Source organism: Manacus candei, unplaced genomic scaffold, assembly GCF_025592945.1.
Source record: "Manacus candei isolate 608988 ecotype Guabito, Panama unplaced genomic scaffold, ASM2559294v1 h1tg000020l, whole genome shotgun sequence".
NCBI classification, from domain to species: Eukaryota; Metazoa; Chordata; class Aves; order Passeriformes; family Pipridae; genus Manacus; species Manacus candei.
In genome coordinates this window covers 149663-167845 of record NW_026138068.1, presented here as the reverse complement: position 1 = coordinate 167845, position 18183 = coordinate 149663, and the positions used below count along the sequence as shown (strand labels likewise).

The following is an 18183-nucleotide window of genomic DNA, read 5'->3' as shown; positions in this document are numbered from 1 at the left end:
GGAATCCAATCTGCAAGCAGTTTACCTCTTAGACCTTACCCATTTTCAAGCCTTACCTTGGATGGGTAACCTGGTTAGCTTTCTTTTTTCCACTATGCTGTTACAATTTGTGGCCTTTTGAAGATGGGTCTTTAGAGATTGGTATTAAGAACTAGAACAAATGTCAAGTACAAGAGATTTTGAACAAAATATATCCAGTGTCTTCTCTCCTCCCTGCTTCCCCCACCCACGCCCCCCCAAAAATTGACCAAAAATACCACTTTCTAATGATTCACCCAGTGCTCTTCAGTTTTGCAGCTGTGATATTCACATACTGTAGAAATCATTCCAATTTGGGATTTTATAGCAGCGTATTTCACAAGATAAGTGAGCCTGATTAGTGCAAGCATCTTATTTATATGTCAAAGTTTTATTTTCGCTACACCATTTTCCTCTTTTGCAGTCTCATTTTGTTGTGCATTAGCGCAAAACCAGGAAAAACTCAGAGCTTCCAGAAATACAGCTCGTAAATCTGTTTGGGAGTGTGAAATCTTGTACTTCACGTTCTGATTCTGCTTGTTTTCTGTCCTTTACAGATGGAGTTCTCTCTCAGACTGTGCAAACCAGTCCTCCATCACTAGGAAACTGTGATGTATCCCCACAGCTTACAGAGGGGTCGCTTCCTCCCTCAGTTGGTCCTTCTCCAGTGGAGCTGGAAGACTCTGCTGACAGCAGCACCTTTCTTGTCCCTCCTGACACCCCACTAAATGAGAACACACCGGCAGAAACTCTTACGGGCAGCCACCACAGCCACTGTTCCCTCAACACCATTGTATAGAGGAGCGAAACGCCCGTCACTGGTCAGAGAGAGTTTTAGCAACTGTTTGCACAGACAAACACTAATCCGTGGTTCGAACTTCAGAAGGAATCTCCACTTTGGTTTTCAGACACTGCTTTTATGTTCTAGTTTAGGATCGTGCCTCTCGTTTTTTTGGCTGTCGTTATTCACTCACTAATCAACTTGTCCTGTAAATATGGACTTGTATAACTGCTCTTTTTTTTTTTTCCATTGGCTATGGAAAAGAGAGCAGAGAATTCCTTTGACTTCTAAGGAGGTAAAAAGTATGGGTAGTTTGGTTTTTGGTTTTTTTGTTGTTTTGTCTTTTTTCTTAACCTGAGAGGAATCAAAATCTACATCAGAAAAAAGCTACTTGGATTTGGCTGGATACCACAGGATCCAGGGAACAGACAATGGAAAAGGAGGGTGGGGGCAGTCACTGTTCAAGCAGAGAGGACGGAACTGCAGGGGAAGGGGCTGGGGACCTGTTTTGCAGAGTGGGGGCCCTGAGCAACAAAACACAGGGCACCAAGGGTTGCACTGTGTAAAACACATGTGGGTTTTCACCTGCATTGCTGTTTCAGAACACCATAGGGATGCAGAGTGAATGGTCTACACAATACATGACGAGTGGGTACTAAGAAAACTGGGATTTGCAATTACAGTTATTTGTTGCTGGTACCTGCAAAATCTCGTGGTTGGATAAACTTCTGGCCCATGAAGGAAACTGATTCTGTGTGATGTCCCTTTGGTAGAACCCTCACGTGTGTTAGATAGTACTTTAGGGAAGAGATGGGGAGCAATTAACTTTGATGCAGCCTGAGTTCACTGTATGAAGCCCCTTGTTACAATCCCATAAGGAAGATCGAGGTATTTTTCTTTCTAGGTTAACTCCTTTACAGTGAACAGTTGCGCAAGACTGGCCTGGATAAAAGACCATTGTTCTTGCTTTTCTTATTGCATGCTATATTTAGCATGTGTGTTCCCTCCCCTCCATTTCACTTCTTTGCAGTTCTACAAATACCACTTAAAAACGGTGATCAACATGTACTATACATGATGTTTAATTCTAATTGGACACTTGTTCCTTATCTGAGTCCCATAAATTGCCAACCCTGTTCTAGAGATTTCCCCCGTGCCCCCCAAACCATTTATCCAGGTCCCACAAGGGTTTATAATGAGGTTAGTGTACTTAAATCAATAAAACAGTTTGCTTCAGTCTGATATGTCATCTTAAATTTCCCCCTTGTATTGAACTCTTTAAACTAAGTTAATCTACAGATGACAAAGATTCACTCACTCCCTCACGAAACCCAAAGTCAAGCACTGTTGGTTTTGATAATGAGTGCGAAATAATCTTGACAGGTGACTTTAAATTTGTTTGGATTTCAGCGTACAAATAATTTACTTTTTTCTCCCATCTTCCCCTTGCCTCTGCTTCTCCTTGACTTACTGTAACAGTCAGCAGATGAGATGAATTTTAAGGCATTTGTAAAGAATGCCCCCTGTAAATGGTCTCCTGTTACCTTATGAAGGGTACAAGCCTAGAGGGACAGGAACAAAACACTGCATGGGGGTGTGTATGTGATCTATTTTTCTAGTAATGATGAGAAGTCATACTTGTATGACAAATCCTAACCCACTGTTGCAGTTTCCCAGTGCAGCTGACTCTTTCCCCGTGGAATATGCTGCTACTTTCTATTCCCTCTCTTGCCTGTAGGCTTATACTGTACTTGGGGATTGGTCTTGACAATTCAACTCCTTTTGCACAGAAAACTGTGGGTTTCATTACTGAGATCGTGTCTGGTGTCTTGACATTGAGACACTTGCTAACAACCCTGACTCCGTCGGAGGGCGTGAATCACAGCTCTGGGTGTGCTGCTGGCACACGAGTGGGAGGAAGCACTGTTGGGAAGCCTCCCCGCCTGGAGCCGCTCCACGCCCGCGTCCCGCGCTCCGGTCTGACTGGCTGCAGCAGCACTGGTACCAAACCAGAGGAGCGCTTCTCCACCCCGCGGGATCTCTCACCGTCTCCTCCTCCTCCGCGTTCCAAGCCCTGGTCCAATGAAGTGGGTGGATGGCAGTGGTCAGAACCATGCGTACAAATTACCGAGCATTTCTGAAGTATGAAAATAAAACGGGTTTTGTGCGTTTTTGAGCACATTCATACGTTTTATACATTGTATGTACTGATTTTCCTTTAGTTTTATAGGTACGAATGCGTGTGTGTGCGTGTGTGTTTCTGGGTGGTGACATATATATATATATCTATACATACTGTAGACAGTAACCTTTGTGCTGCGTCCCTCTAGGTGAAGCTGAGCACTGAGATAGAAACTAGGCTCTAGGGTTAATACTTCTCTCAAGCTGGCTACACTCTGTTGTAGGACAGGTTGGGATAGAGTACACTTAAGTAGGATGCAAAGTCTATGCTACTACAATCTGTTCCTGAGAAATATTTTGTTAGCAGTGCAAACTAGAAAATTTCCGATTTCTTTTGAAGCCAGGTGGAATATTTGTTCTTTGTAGTATCCTAGCGCAATAACAAAAGGCCTTTTGGCTTGGTCTCTGAAGCTGTTTTGTGGCTGAGGTGAACAGATACCTTACCTCACACTTCTCCTAACACTGCAGGAATCTGTTCAACATTTTTTTATTTTACTTTTGGTTCTGTGGTGAGTTTTATTTGCAAATAAGCTCTGTTACAACTGGCAACTTCATGGTGGCTCCTGGTTGTAGCTATTCCAAATGGAGGCTTCTTTGTAGAAGCCTCATTGTGATATTTTCCCCATTGCTTCTGAGCCTTTCCCACTTGTATATTGGCAGTAGGCTGCTATTTTCTCTATTTTCCCCTATCCTTCTTCATCTTAACTGTAAACAAGGGAAATTCTGCCTTGAATGGAGTAGCTCACTAAGTACAGCTCGTTTACCTCTCAGTGAGCTTCTAATTTGGCAATAAAATTGTCATTTTTTTCCCTTTTTATGTAGCTTTTTCAGGTTGAGTACTTTCTCTTGGAGTAAGAGCCTTTGTAGCGGAAAACGTCCCAACTACTCAGACTTCTGGACCAACTGGGGAAGAGTTAAGTTTCCATGACAGCAGTGGACTCCTCAGCAAACCTTCCTTGCCCTTGGAAAGGTGACTGGGAGGCAGTTTGTCCTGAGCACCAGTTACAGAGGGTTGATGCTTGCCCGAGGAAAACCTTTCTGTTTTGATTGCCATTAGATTGATGAGATCTTTGGAGTTACTTTGTGCATTGATTTTTTTTTTTTTCTCCCACCACTGTTCATATCTCTGGATGTTTTTCTTAACTGCTGATGCATCCTAAACATCCCTCCAGACGCAGCAGGGAGATGGCATTGCCACATGTTTCCCAGCAGAGTGTGTGAGCCAGGAGTGTGTTTATCTCGGGATGTCCTTGAGCGCAGTTGTTGTGAAATCCCAGCACTCTGCTCTGAGCAGGGCTCACACCTCCCGTTGTGGCCTCAGACAAAGCTGCTCCTCAGATTCCCCCCTCCTTTTGATGTACTGTGGTGCCATATGAGGTCTCTGCTGTTCCTTAAGAGCAGCCCCAGATACTCTGGTTTGTCAGTGATGCCTCTGTACACAGTGTCACAGCAGCCCCTGATTCTGTACTAGGTGAGTTGTAGGGTTAAAGCGTTACAGGGGCAGAGGGTCATGGTCTGTGCTAGATCAACACTGTCATTCCAATATGCGAAAAAATTTGTCTGTGTAATGTTCAGTCCTGTTTAGTTTGAGCCTCAGACTGTTCCTTTATCCATGCACAGCAGGACGCTGATCTAGAAGAAGAATGAAGTAGGTGGACATTTTTTTCCAAAAGCTGAATCTTGCAGTCGGGCGGTGCTTTGACTCCATGGATGTTGTGATGACCTGTTCAGGTGTCTCCCAAGTTTCACTTGGGAAGAAAGTGGGTGTTTGTGACCAATAATTATTACCATTCTTTTCCCATCTCATATTAAACAAACTTGAAGCTATTTTTGAGCATGTTTTTATCTTTCAGATGTGACTTCTCAACGGGAAAGCACTGATGTTTTAATGTTGCCTCATACAATCCCTAACGCGCATTTTTTTTTCCAGTTGCTGAAATGTCTTTTTTCTCCCTAGCTAACAAACATGCAAAGAAATTTCCTTTAAATTTCCTTTTCAAATTGGGAGCTGAACCCTAAAATTACAGCGGTTGAGCGTAGGAGGTGAATCGAAGTCCATACGTTTGCTTCCGACATTCCCCAGTCCCAAATAAAATAAGTGTTTCTTTGGAATAGATGCTTGCAGTGATAAAGATGCACTTCTTGTAACAGCAGTCAGCATTACCTGCCTGCTACGGTACCACATAGCTTTAATTTTCCCGTATGTGCACCTTGAGTGCTGAGTGGGTCGGAGTCGATGGCAGCAGAGGTGGCCGTGCTTGTGCCACACCCTGCCTGTTGGGCTGAGGGTGCCTGGGAGGCTGTGAGAGAATGAGACACTGCTTTTTACCTTCCTCTGGAAAATCGTTTTAGCCAGCGCTGCACTTGCAGGCTTCTCCTGTGTAGTTGGTTTGTGACTGGACTTAACTGTGGCAGTGTATAAAAGATTTTGATATTCTGTGAAATACCATGTAGAATTTAAATTTGATACTATAATAATTGAGTCCCTGTGACACTGGTTTTTTTGTTTTAACTTCTTTGGGGTTGGCACTAATCTATCTTTTTTTTTTTTTCCAAGATGCTGTGAGAAACATTTCATCCAAATGCCAAATAAATTGTGTTCTGTAAGAGAAATGTCCTGTTCCAATGTCTCCTGATTTCTGCGTCAGTGTGGTTCCCCAGCGTTGCGAAGGAAGGCTTTGTTAAATCACACTTCTGAGCTGTGATCTTGCAGAAGATCAATAGATGCGTTTAACATGGAGCAGGGAGGCTGCCAAAGTCCCTGTTATGCGAATTCCAGTGGGATTTACCTGTATTAGTGTAATTTTAGGAAAGTCTTGGGGTTATACCCAAGAAGGTGAAGTGCAGTATATTCCTGCTGCCCTCCCCAAGCCCGGGGGAAGGTGCTGAGTGCCGGGGCAGGAGGTTGTGCTGGATGGAGGGGGTGGTCTGGACCCCCAGCTCCTGTTTTCCACGAGCCACTGGGCGCGCAGTGCTTGCTGTGAGCGCTGTGGAACAAGTCCCCGCAGCGCTGCGGGGCCGTCCCGTGCCCTGCTCGGGGCCGCAGGATGCGTTCATTGCTGAAAGCCATCCAGGGGCAGTGTCATCGTCGCTGCGGGGGCCAGGCAGGGCTCCGCTCCCCCTTTCCTGTGCCTGCAGAGGGCAGCTGCCGCCGCAGCCGCCGCCGTCGCTGCTGGACTTGAACCAGCACAGCTCCAGAGCTCCATCCCCGCGGGATGCTGGGTCAGCTGAAGGCGATGCGATGCAGCCCTTCCTTCGCTGCTGGTTTGGGGGAGACAAACATCCCTCCACAGCAGCTGCCTGATGTCACGGGCGCTTGGAAGGGACTCAGTCTGGCGGGGACCCCGTGGGGCTCTGCCTTTGCTGGAAGATCCTGTGCAGGTACAACTTGCCCTTCCCTCTTGCCCCTCGTTGCCTGGGGACAGGACAGCTCCCACGGGGAGCAGCCTGGATTGCCTGGAGCATGGCCCCGGCTCTCGGGGCTCCCCACCGCTCCCCAGGGACACATGTGTGGAGGGCTGCCCTGTCAGTGTTGACCCTCGGCTGCTGTGGTAGAGCATTGCTGGGCAGCCTCCTGCTGTAAACTCTTAGCAGCTGTGTTCAGCACGGCGTGTCCAGGGCCCTCAGCCCCTGGGAGAGCGCCAGGGCCTGAGGAGCGTGTCAGACACACGAGGGGCCGTGTGCTGGCAGTGCCCCCGGGGGTGCCAGGCCGTGGGGGGGGAGATGTCGCTGACCCCGGCGGCGGTGGGAGCGTGGGATGAATGAAGGGGCTGTGCAGCGGCGTGTGGCCAGTGTGCATCTGCTGCCCACAGTACCTCCTTTGTGCTTGCTGCTGCTGCGCTCCCTGCCCTGCTCCCGGCTCGCTGCCTGGGCTAGCAGCAGCTTGTTATGGGGATCAAAGATCCTTATGGCAAATCAGGGGTGGCTGGAGTATTTATTGCCCATGAACTTTACCTATTTGCCTCTCTGGATGCCCATAACCTTTCATGCATCCATCTGTGGGTGATGTGAACCACACTCTGGCATCTCAAGTCTTTGTCTTGTCACTGTCCCTGTCAGCCCAGGTCCCCGGCCAGGCTCCCAGGCGGATGTGTAGGATTTACCTCCAGGAGCTGTTCCTGGCACCTCCACTGGGTGCTGGCACAGGGCTTGCTGACGGTGCACGTGGTGGGGGTTCCCAGCACAGTGGCACCGTGCCCACAACTGATCGATGGCTGCAGCTTAAGGAACTATTTTTATATCTCAGTGATATTTTTTCCCCTGTCCTGGCTCTTGCCCTTGGTGCTGTGACTACACGTGGCTGCAGGAACCTCGCCTGGCTCCGTGGTGGCAGCCTGATGGACGTGGTGTCTCCCTGTGAGGACAGGACAGAGCTGCAGGATCAGCCGTGAGCTCAGCACGACCACCAACACATCAGCAAGGCCAGCAATTTCAAGGTTTGATCTGGTTCCTATAGAAACTGGAGGTTACTCCTGCCTGGCACTGGTGCCGGCAGCCAGTGGTGCACCCTGGGGAGCGGGGCAGTGGGGATGGGCGGGAGCAGGGTGTGGCACAGCACCTCGGTGCTACTGCTGTCTTTCCACATGCCTTGCAGACCCCTCTGCTTCCTCGCTCTGCTCCTGCCTCTCGTCGGGGCTGTGCTGAGCCCCACTCTGCTCCTGCCCTCCTTGCTAGAAATCACCGCCAGAGAAGCCTGAAATCCTAAAAGTGTTCTGGGGAGCAATAGCTATGGGGTGGGGGGTCTCATCAGCTCCTGACCCTAAGGGTCTTGGGCTTCTCCTTCACTGCCTGGCAATACAGGCTGTCCTGCTGTAGGTGAGTGGAAGAGGTGCTACTTGGCAGGCTCATGTCTCCAATGGAGGTTTTGGTCTCGCAGGTGCCAGAGCAGCTCCTCTCTTTCCTGGCAGTAATGGGCAGCAGGCTGCAGACCTGGTGCAGAATACCTCATCCCCGGAGCGGGGGCCAAGTGTCAGCCGTGGCGCAGATCCAGAGCAGCTCGGGGGAGACCTGTGCTGCTGCCCTCCTCTGCTGGGGTCCAGATGCAGCTTGGTGCTGCCCAGGTACCTGCCTGGGGCTGGTGCTGGCTTGGGGTCACAGGGGTGCCCCAAAGAACCCCTGCTGAGGATGAACCTCTTGTAGCACATGGCAGCCAGGCAGTTCTGAGCCGGAGCCCATTCCCGGCCAAGCCAGCAGCAGGAGGCTGCTTCCTGCTGCCCTCGCGCTGCTGCCGGGTTTGTTCATCCTGGCACTGGCTCGGCAGAGCTCCTGGCCAGGGCCAAGTGCCGGCGAGGGGCGCTGCAGCCTGGGTCCCGTGGCCTCCTTTCCACTGCTGCCTGAGGATGGCAGGGATATTTTAGGAGAATGTGACAACACCATACTCCTGTGTTCTCACCCCCTTCCTACCTGCCTACTGAGAGACCACAGCTCCTTTGATGAGATCCTGGCTCCTGTGGGACCTTCCTGGACAGGTGCAATGGGAACGGCGTGTGCTCACTCCATGATGAGGAGCTGAAGAGCTGCCTCCACCAGCACAGGACGCCTGCACTGGGTGCATAAGGTTTGTGCCCCAGTGCTGCCCCTCTGCCCTGGCCAGCTATGGGTGTGAGAGCCTGAATCACTGCAGCCTTGTGCCCACTGAGAGGAAAGGGCTGAATCCTGCCCCACCAGAGTGTGGCTCCTTGGTGAGCCCAGCAGCTGAGGGTCCCCTGTGGTGGGGCTGTGGAGGCCGCCTGGGCACTGAGGAGGTGCTCACTGGGCTTTGCCCAGGCAGGGGCCTCTGTTTTCAGGGCTCAGCTGGGTTTGGTCTATGGGTCCCCATGGCACCACCTGCCCCTCAGCAGGTGAGAGCCACCACACTCAGGTGTGGGAGATGCAGGACTCACTGCTGGCTGGGGCGTTGTCAAAGCTGGGGGCGAGAGTATGTCCCACAGCATGTGTCTGCAAGAAGTGGGCAGGGTATAGGGCAGAGCTAGTGCCCTCAGCCCCTTCTGTCTACTGGCAGCCCCCTGAATCTCATCTGTAGTCCCACACACTGCGGGGGTAGGATGGGGTGCAGAGGGAATGCCGCTGAACCCCAGCTTTGGGGATGCAGAGCGGGATGGTACCGGGGGGCACCCCCTCGGCAGGGAGCGGGGCGGGCAGCGCTGCACCCGTGGGATCCGCCAGCCCCCGCTCCCCGCCTGTCCCTGTCCCTGTCACCGGAGGCAGTGACCTGGCGGGCGTGGGGGGCTGGCTGGGGGCCGGGCTCTCCCCGCTCCCTCCTAGCAGCCGAGGAGTTAAAAACTCAGCCCGGGTGATGAATATGTAAGAGCAGAGCCCAGGCTGGAGCCGAGCATCTCCCGGGCTGCGGGCGCTGCCAGCGCTGCCGCCCGCCCCAGCCCAGCACCAGCCCCGCCGGGCGCACTGCGGAGGGACGGGACGGGGCAGTGCGGGGGTCCCCTCGCTGCCTCCCGCCGCCATGGGCCCCACCGGGCTCGGCATAACTTTCCTGACTCTGCCCCTCGTCGTGCGAGCGGCCGCGGGAGGTGAGCTGCGCCCCAGGGCAGCGGGACGGGGGTCCCGCGGCGGGAGAGAACGGGAGCGTGGGGCTGGGGGCCCGTAGGGGTACCGCTTATTCCATTCCCTTCCCACGCGCTATGGGATGATGCGGGCTGGGGAGGTTGGAGGCAGGGACTGGGGGACCTGGTCTGGCCCAGGACCCCTCTCCTGCGCTCCCACTGCCCCCCTCCCCTCTGCTGAATGTCCCTGGGCACCGCTGGGCTTGGGAGGTCTCAGCCCGCCCGGGGCTCTGTGCTGGCCAGGCCAGAGTCCCCTTGGGGCACTGGGGCTTGGGCTCAGCCCATCCGCCCCACAGACCTGCACTGTGGATGAAAGCTGCGAGCGAACGGGGCTGCCAGTCCCAGGCCGAGGCGCTGGGTGCTCACCTGCATCTGGGGCTGGCCAGTGCTACCTTGGCTCCTGCCAGAGGATGCTCGAGGACTGGTGCATGCAGGTCTGAGGATTTTCCAGGAGTTCAGCTTTTCCCTGGACCCCGAGATCCCTGCCCTGGGGATGGACTGTCTGAGTCCTGCACTGTCCTGCTCCCAGTTCTTCTCTGAGGCTGGTGTCTCTTGTATCACTGTAGTGAGAATTCGAATGCAGTGCCACAGGCTGGGGCCATGAGCAGCACAGGTGGAGGCAGGCAGGGCTGCCTTTGTCCTGCTGGTCTGAGTGGCAGTGGCTGGCACAAGAGCATGGCTCGGCTCCCCTGCAGCCGGCCTGCTGGCATGGCCCCTCAGCCATCAGCAGGGACTGTTTGTGTAGGCTGGCCCTGGACAGCACCAGTTTGCTCCTGGTTGCAAGGAGCAGGATGGGGAGCTGAGGAGGGAAGGGGTGCAGTCCCCAGCTCCCATTGCAGAGCTGATGGTCCTGGGCAGATGTGCAGGCAGCAGAGCAGGAACAGGGCTCCAGCTTTCTTGGCATCCCCTTGGTATCCCTGTGTCTGCTGTACCAGCACTTGTCACCACACGGGTGGTGCCCGCAGCCCTCCTGAGAGCGGGCAGCTGGTGGGAGTTCAGCAGCTCTGGCTGAGGTGGTCCTGAGTGATGGGACAAGCCATCACCCCCACAGTGTGGGCACAGGCCTGCCCACTGCCTGCCTGCTGCAGCCACCAGCAACTGCCTGCTGCTGCCAGCCCACCTGCGGGAGCCATGGGGAGCACCAGGAAGGGTTGTCACAGCCCCCTCGGCTCCCACTCACCCACGGCTGCAACAGGGCTGCAAGGCATCTGCTGTGGGGTGAGGGGCTGCCTTGCTAGGATGGGTAGGGGGGGATGGCTCCACAGTAGCTGGGGAAGGAGCACAGCGAGCAGCAAGGCTTGGCTGCCTTGGAGCAGTGATTCTGAGGGAGGTTTCCCTGTGGAGCGGCTGGGGGAGGCAGGGAGGGTGCGAAAACACCAGCCAAAAATAACTGGGATGAACACAAGTGTCGGTGGGACCCCAGGCTGCAATGAGGGATGTCCTTACTGCTGGGGCCTGGGCTCAGCCCTGTGAAGGTTTGGGAAGGGGTACCTGTCTCCATCACCTGCCCTGAGCTCCCCTTTCTCCTGCAGGGCAGTGGTGTTACGACTCGCAGGACCCCCAGTGTGGTAAGTGGTGCCAGGTGTGGGAGGGGGGCTGTCGGGGCTGTGTGGAGTTTGGACCCCACAGTGCTTGGCCAAGAGCACCCTGGGCAGCATCAGCGAGGTCGCAATGGGAAGCATGGCATGGAAAAGGGCAAACGCCCCCATGTCACTCTAAAGTGGGAATGGTTAGAGGAGCTTCACTCTGGAGTATGCTGGTGTAGAGACTTGACAAACACTCAAGCCCCTCAGAGTGACTTGGCCCCACCCCTCACTCCAACTAGATCTGGGTGCTCCTGTGGCAGCACCAGCTTTCCCCCTTTCACCTGACACAAATTAAATCCTGGATTTAAAATATGCCATTGGAAACCCCCGTGCAGCACAGGCAGCAAGGGTCTTGGAAGGCTCAGGGGCCTGACTGGAGAAGGGACAGCTCCCTTTGGGGAGGCAGCAGGCCTGCCTGTCTGGCTGGGCAGAGAAGTATGCCTGGGGGCACTTTGTCTCAAAACATGCAAATAGCTTGTAAGAGGTTAATTAAAGATCATCAAGCATTTAATCAGCTGTTACGGCCCAACTGTTTTATAGCTCTTGGGTTTACATGCCCCGTGGCTCGTGAGTATGGATTGCTGAGCTCCACTCATCCCTGTTGGACCAAGGATTGGTCTTTCCCAGTTTAATGTTGTCAGGGTGGCGAGGGCAGGTTTTGGCAGGGGAGAGGGGCCGGTGGGAAGCGGCTCGGGCAGCGTGGAACCGGCTGTGTGCCCTCAGCCAGCTGTGTGCCCATGTGGAATGGTCCCTTAATGAACACATCAGGTAATTTGTGGGGCCACTCAGTAACACCATGCCAAAAAGCTAGTGGGACACCGGCACAGCCAGGCTGTGGCTCCCAGGGCTTCCAGGCAAAAAGTTGCCTAGAGTAATGAGAGGAGAACATAAAGGGACAGGGCTGAGCCCACGAGGGCAGGAGGTGGATTCAGTCTACAAGTACCTGTGGTTTTGTCTGCTGAAGAGGAAGGTAAACGTTAGAGCTGAACCATGGGGCACTGCTGGGGGAACCGTTCCCCAAACCCTGGCTGTAGCCAAAGGCTGCCCAGCCGTAATGTGTGCCAGAGCAGAGCCAGCAGTGTCTGCAGAGGGATGCACTGAGCTCCTTTGGGACTGAAGGTGCCCTGAGTGGACAGGGCTGGTGACACTGAGGGAGCTCCTGTTACCTGGCTGGGACTGAGCCCAGGTACTGGCAGTGCCCAGTGCCTTCTGCAGCCTGGGCTGCACCAGGTGAAGGAGTGAGGTGTCACAGCAGCCACACTGGAGCAGTGACCAGAAGGGTAGCTGGCTACATCCCCCAGTTGTGGATGCAACGAGTGTTGAAAGAAGAGCTGATGCCGGGGTGATGGGGACAAGCTACATATATGAAGTGTGTGGTCTGGCCATGGTGGCAATTGTGGGGATGTCAGCTCACAGCCCCCCAGGCAGCACTGTGGGTTTGCAGTGGGTCCAGCTGGCTGCCAGTGCTGCCATGTCCTCACACAGCTCCTGCCATCGTGACCCCTCACCCCAGGAGCTGCTGATGGACATCGTGTGGTCACACAGGACCCTGTGTAGGATTCACCCCAGGATGAGTTGTGTGGCCAGGATGCACTGTCACCTGTCACAGCTGGACAGAACCAGCATGGGTAGGCTAAGATGTGCTGAAACCCAGGGACGGGCAGAAGAAGTTTGGGAGAAAAGCTTGCCCTTCACCAGCACCAGAGGAGGGAGGGACACTGCTGCTCAGCTAAATATAATCCTCGGCCCCTCGAGGAAATCCTGCTGAATTATGGATGAGGCTGCAATAAGCCCCTGCTCATCAATAGGGAGGAAGCTCTGCTGGGCAGGAGGGCAGCTCCCACGGGATGCGAGTGAGAACGACTGGGCTGGCAGGGACAGCAGGGCTGGCTGGGGACACAGCCACCCATGGCCTTGTGTCCCCCCCGGGGGTGGCAGTGGCTCTGTGGCTGCCCGTGGTGCCCCTGCTCCTCCCCTGCAGGGCCCAGCCACTGGAAGGAGCTGAAAGCCTCATGTGATGGCAACAAGCAGTCTCCTGTGAACATCGACAGGCGTCGGCTGCAGCGGGACAGTGGCCTCGGGGACATCCTCTTTGAGGGCTACGACCAGGCTCCCCCCGGCAAGTGGAAGCTGACAAACAATGGGCACACAGGTGCGTGCTGAAGCTGGGCACCTTCCCCTGTCCTGGCTCCCTGGTCACCATCCCATCCTGGGCTTGGCTCTGCTGCCACTCCCGGGTGCTCCTGCCCTCCTCTTGCGGCTACTGCCCCGTGGATCTGTGTGGAGGAAGAGCCCAGGTGTGCCAGGTGTTCCCCATCTTAAACCACCTTTTCACTCTGTCCTGCTGCCCTTGCAGTGATGCTGAGCCTGGCGAGCGAGTCGGCCTCTGAGCACATCACCATCAGTGGTGGGGGCCTCCCCGGCAGGTACCGCGCACTCCAGCTCCATTTCCACTGGGGCAGTCCAGCCGGGAATGGCTCTGAGCACACCCTTGATGGGCACCAGCTCCCTATGGAGGTAGGTGAGAAAAAGCCCCCATCACACTCTGGGTAGCCCATATCCATGGTGTTCTGGGAAGGGGTGGTGCCGGGGCATCCCAAGGTGATGGGACTCTGTGACGCTGCACCGATGGGTTCAGCTGTGCTCCTGCAGAGGCACCTGGGAGGTGAAAAAGCAGTTGACATGAGACTCAAGGTGTTTCTTTACCATGTGTGGGCTGAGCTGCCTCATCCAAGGCACTCAGCAGGGTTTAGGGGGCTCTGTGCCCTGCCAGGACCACACACTGAGTTAGTGAATGCAAGCGAGAGCATGTGGGAGTGTGCTGTGCCAAGCACATTGGGATCCTTCTGGGTGAAAGAGGCTCTGCACCTCTAAAATATTCATTATCTGCCAGAGGAAAGCAGAATTTGTTTTGTGGCTGGTGAGTACCCTGGGACTGCTGGCCCCGTTTTGCACACCCTTCAAAGGATGATCACTTCATTGGGGTGCTTTGATCCTCCAAGCAGCCATCCTACAGATGTGCCAGTGGGACCAGGAGGGCTTTTCGGGGAGTAGTTGACTCAGTGTCTGGTCACCCCAGGTTGGTCAGAAGGATTGATAGGAGAGGGCCCTGCTGCCAGGATGTTGGCCAGGGGCAGTTGTCCACAGTTGGCTCCTCTGTGCTTTTCTCAGCTGCACATCGTCCACATGAATGTCAAGTACCGGACACTGGCAGAGGCCAAGGGGCATCCCAACGGGCTGGCTGTCCTCGGCTTCTTCTACCAGGTGGGTCTGTGGGGGCTCATGCTGCAGGCAAGAGGGACCCCCCAGAAACAGGGTGTTGATGGTGCAGCCAGGGGAGCATTGTACAGGTGCCCTGTGGGAGCAAGAAGGGGTAGGAAGGCTGGGTCAAGGCTAGGAGAAGCTGGGGAACCTCAATGGTGAAAGGTACCAGGGCCCCCCACCAACTTTGTGCAAGAAGGTGTGGGCTGGGAACCCTTTCCTGCTGCTCTGCAACAATGTGGGGTGGAGGTGCAGCAGGCTCTGCCTGCAGGTGTTCAGCAGGACAGGATGATGCAGCTCTGCCCTGCCTGCCTTAGATGCTTCTTCTCCCCATCTGCAGGTCTCTGAAACCCCTAACACGAACTACAACACCATCGTGGTGGGGCTGAGAAACGTCTCCCATGCTGGTGAGTCACCTCCTCATCGGGGCAGGGCAGAAAGGAGAGACCCTGGTGTGGGAGGGCAGAAAGGAGAGACCCCAGTGTGGGAGGGCAGAAAGGAGAGACCCTGGTGTGGGAGGACAGGGTTGCAGCCCAGAAAGCTGTGGGGGGGACCTGGCTGAAGGGAAACTGATGGAGGTGGCCCCACTGTCCCCACCACATCCCTGGCACAGGATAGGCTGAGTGCCCATATCTTGCCCCACAGGGGACTCCGTGGATTTGGCCTCCACCTTCCGCCTGAGCACACTGCTGCCGCGGGCCGGCCGGCTCTCCGGGTACTACCGCTACCAGGGCTCCCTCACCACCCCCGACTGCAGCGAGGTCGTCGTCTGGACTGTCTTCGAGGAGCCAGTGGAGATCGGCCGGGAGCAGGTACTGGCGTGCACAGCCCCACGCTCCAGCATCTGAAAGGCTGGGCCCCCTGGGTGGGCCCCTCTCCTTGCCCTTCCTGACCCTTGAGCAAGAGCACAGACAAAGTCACCTCTATAATAATGCTCCTGGCAACTTGGGAATTAATTGCTTTTATGAGGGTTAAGTAATGGAGACGTGGCCACCTGCCAGTGGGAAGAAATCCCATTCATAGTGCTCTCCTGCCCAGCCTTGGTATTCAGAAAGAGGAATGGCAGTGAATCCACTGAAGCTCAGTAGAGGCTCCGAGGAGGTGGGTGAATAGATGGATGGATGGATGGATGGATGGACGGATGGATGGATGAATGGACGAAGTTCTCCTCTGCTGCCCAAGAATCTTAATAGGTGTCTGGCCTTGAGAGAGTCATGGGCCAGCCACTATTTAAGTGTTTGGTGCTGGCACCAAAACACAATTAGACCCTTTAAAACTCAAGACCTGATCCTTGTAAGGACCTTCAAGTCTGGCTTTAGGAGAGCAGTGGGGGGTGATGGGAGGACGCCCACAGGTGCAGGGACATGCCATGGGTCCTGTGCCATCAGCAGTGGGGCAGTATGAGGGGCAGGCTGACAGTGGGCAGGGGTTTGGGGTGCCTGGTGAAGCAGCTGCCCACCCTGCCTCTCCCCTTGTGCAGCTGCAGGCGTTTGTCAGCACCCTCCACTTCCCACCCGACGGATCCAGGCTCCTAAAAATGATCAACAACTTCCGCCCGCCACAGCCCCTCCACAGCCGGAAGGTCTTTGCCTCCCGGGGGGCCACGGCCAGTGGTGGCTCCCTGCATGGGGGCCACCACGAGCTCCTCTCATCCCTGCTCCTCCTGGCCCTGCTCAGCCTCTTCTCACCAGCCCCGTAGGGTCTGGTCCAGCCTGTCACCAGTCTCCACATGAACATCATCACCCTGCTGCAGTGGAAATGAGGAGGTGATGTATCTGGTTCATGGAAAATGAGAAAAAAAAAACCAACAAAAAGCCTGTTGAGACCTTGGCTGGGTGAAGATTTTGTGAATCTGGATCTCTGCAGAGGTGGATCTCTGCAAGCCTGGAGCCACCCTGTAGCCAGGTGGGGGGAGCTGCTGGGAGGGCAACACTTTAGGGGCTGGAATAAAGCCAAGGTCCTCGCCAGTCGCTGCATCTTTGGCTCTGTTTGGTGTTGCTGGGGCAGGTGCTTGGCACAGGGTTGTGGGGTCAGTGGGGAGGGAGCTGGGGGACTGTGCCCGGGTGGCACTCAGGGATACCATCCCCTGCATGGTGTTGCAGGCTGGGCATGAGACCCCCCTCCCTCCTGGGCAATAAATCCCCAGGGCCAAATCCTGGCCCTGGCCCTGGCTCAGGGTCCGTGCAGTCCCTGTGCTGCAGACACCGCCCTGTCACTATCCCCAGGGTTGGGGCTGGCTGCTGGAGGGATGGGGTTGTCACTGGGAACACAGCACCTGCAGTGCCCTTGTGCAGGGTACAGGGATCTTTGCACGGAGCTCATTTTGTGCTGGCAGGAATAGCTGCAGTGGCTGGCACTGCTGGGGCAGAGCTGGGTGAGTGGGGTGGTTCATAATTAATGTGCTGGAGCTCCAGGCATGTTCCCATCTCCTCTTGAATTATGGGTGAAGAGCACAGACTGTTATCTGGGAGCAGAGCGGGGGGGGGGGGGGCTGCAGTTTTTTATCCCTTCTAGAGGGAACCACTGCCAGTGCAGGGCTCCAGCCCCAGGGGTGGCTGCAGCACCCGTGGGTGCAGGGGTCCTGAGAATCTCCCTGTGAGGCTTCAGAGGTGAAGCCTGTGCTGGAAGAGGCTCTCCGTGGGTGAAGGGGCCCAATCACAGCCCCCCTGATCCCCACGCCGGGGTACTGGGGCTCCATGCCAGCCGTGCCACGGGACACGCAGGACACGTGGGACACACGGGACATGTGGGACACACAGGACACACGCAACATACAGGACACATGCAACATGCAGGACACGCGGGACACACGGGACACAAAGAACACATAGAACACAAGGAACATACAGGACACAAAGAACACACGGGACACAGCGGACACACGGGACACAAAGAACACATGGAACACAAGGAACACGCGGGACACACGGGACATGCAGGATTCACGGGACACGTGGGACACAGCGGACACACGGGACACAAGGAACACGCGGGACACAAGGAACACGCGGGACACACGGGACATGCAGGACACACGGGACACAAGGAACACGCGGGACATGCAGGACACGCGGGGGCGCCGCGAGAACGCGCACGGGGAGGAGCCCGGAGCGCCGCCGCAGCCGCCAGGGGGCGCTCGGCTCCCGGCCGCGTCCCCGCCACTGTCACCGGTGTGTCCGTGTGTCCGTGTGTCCTGTGTCCTGTGTCCATGTCCTGTGTCCGTGTGTCCGTGTCCTGTGTCCTGTGTCCTGTGTCCTGTGTCCATGTCCTGTGTCCTGTGTCCCGTGTCCTGTGTCCATGTCCTGTGCCCGTGTCCTGTGTCCGTGTCCTGTGTCCTGTGTCCTGTGTCCTGTGTCTGTGTCCTGTGTCCCTGTGTTCCTGTGTTCCTGTGTCCCTGTGCCCGTGTCCTTGTGTCCCTGTGCCCGTGTCCCTGTATCTCTGTGCCCATGCCTTGTGTCCCTGTGCCCCTTGTCCTTGTGTCCCTGTGCCCATGTTCTATGTCCCTGTGCCCATGTCCCTGTGTCCGTGTACCCCATGTCCTTGTGTCCTTGTGCCTGTGTCCTGTGTCCTTGTGCTCCGGATCCTGGTATCCCTGTACCCGTGTCCTTGTGCCACTGTGCCCCGTGTCCTCATTCCCCTGCACCCTGCCACTGTCACCTGCATCCTTGTACCCCTTTTCCTTGGGCCCCCATGTTCTTGTGCCACTGTCCCCTTGTGTCCTTGTGCCTCTGTTCCCTCATGTCCTCGTGCCCCTGTACCCCATGTCCTCATGTCCTCGTGTCACTGTCTCCATGTCTCT

At 55.4% G+C, this 18183-nt stretch overlaps 2 protein-coding genes across 4 annotated transcripts in view; both read left to right on the top strand.

Annotated features, from left to right (window-relative positions):
* Nucleotides 1–5593, top strand: part of DGCR2 (DiGeorge syndrome critical region gene 2) — a 47534-nt gene extending 41941 nt beyond the window's left edge. For all 3 annotated transcript variants that reach the window (XM_051785423.1, XM_051785421.1, XM_051785422.1), the window contains one exon: nt 576–5593. In XM_051785423.1, the coding sequence (XP_051641383.1) occupies nt 576–817 (242 nt within the window). In that variant the 3' untranslated portion in view covers nt 818–5593. The remainder of the gene's footprint in view (nt 1–575) is intronic.
* A 3698-nt stretch (nt 5594–9291) lies between these two features.
* LOC127470345 (carbonic anhydrase 15-like) lies at nt 9292–16368 on the top strand. Its single transcript, XM_051785768.1, has 8 exons — nt 9292–9504; nt 11070–11105; nt 13105–13275; nt 13480–13640; nt 14295–14387; nt 14725–14791; nt 15030–15196; nt 15865–16368. Exons 1-8 carry the CDS (start codon nt 9438–9440, stop codon nt 16081–16083), a joined length of 981 nt encoding a protein of 326 aa, XP_051641728.1. The 5' UTR covers nt 9292–9437; the 3' UTR covers nt 16084–16368.
* Nucleotides 16369–18183: the final 1815 nt, after the last annotated feature.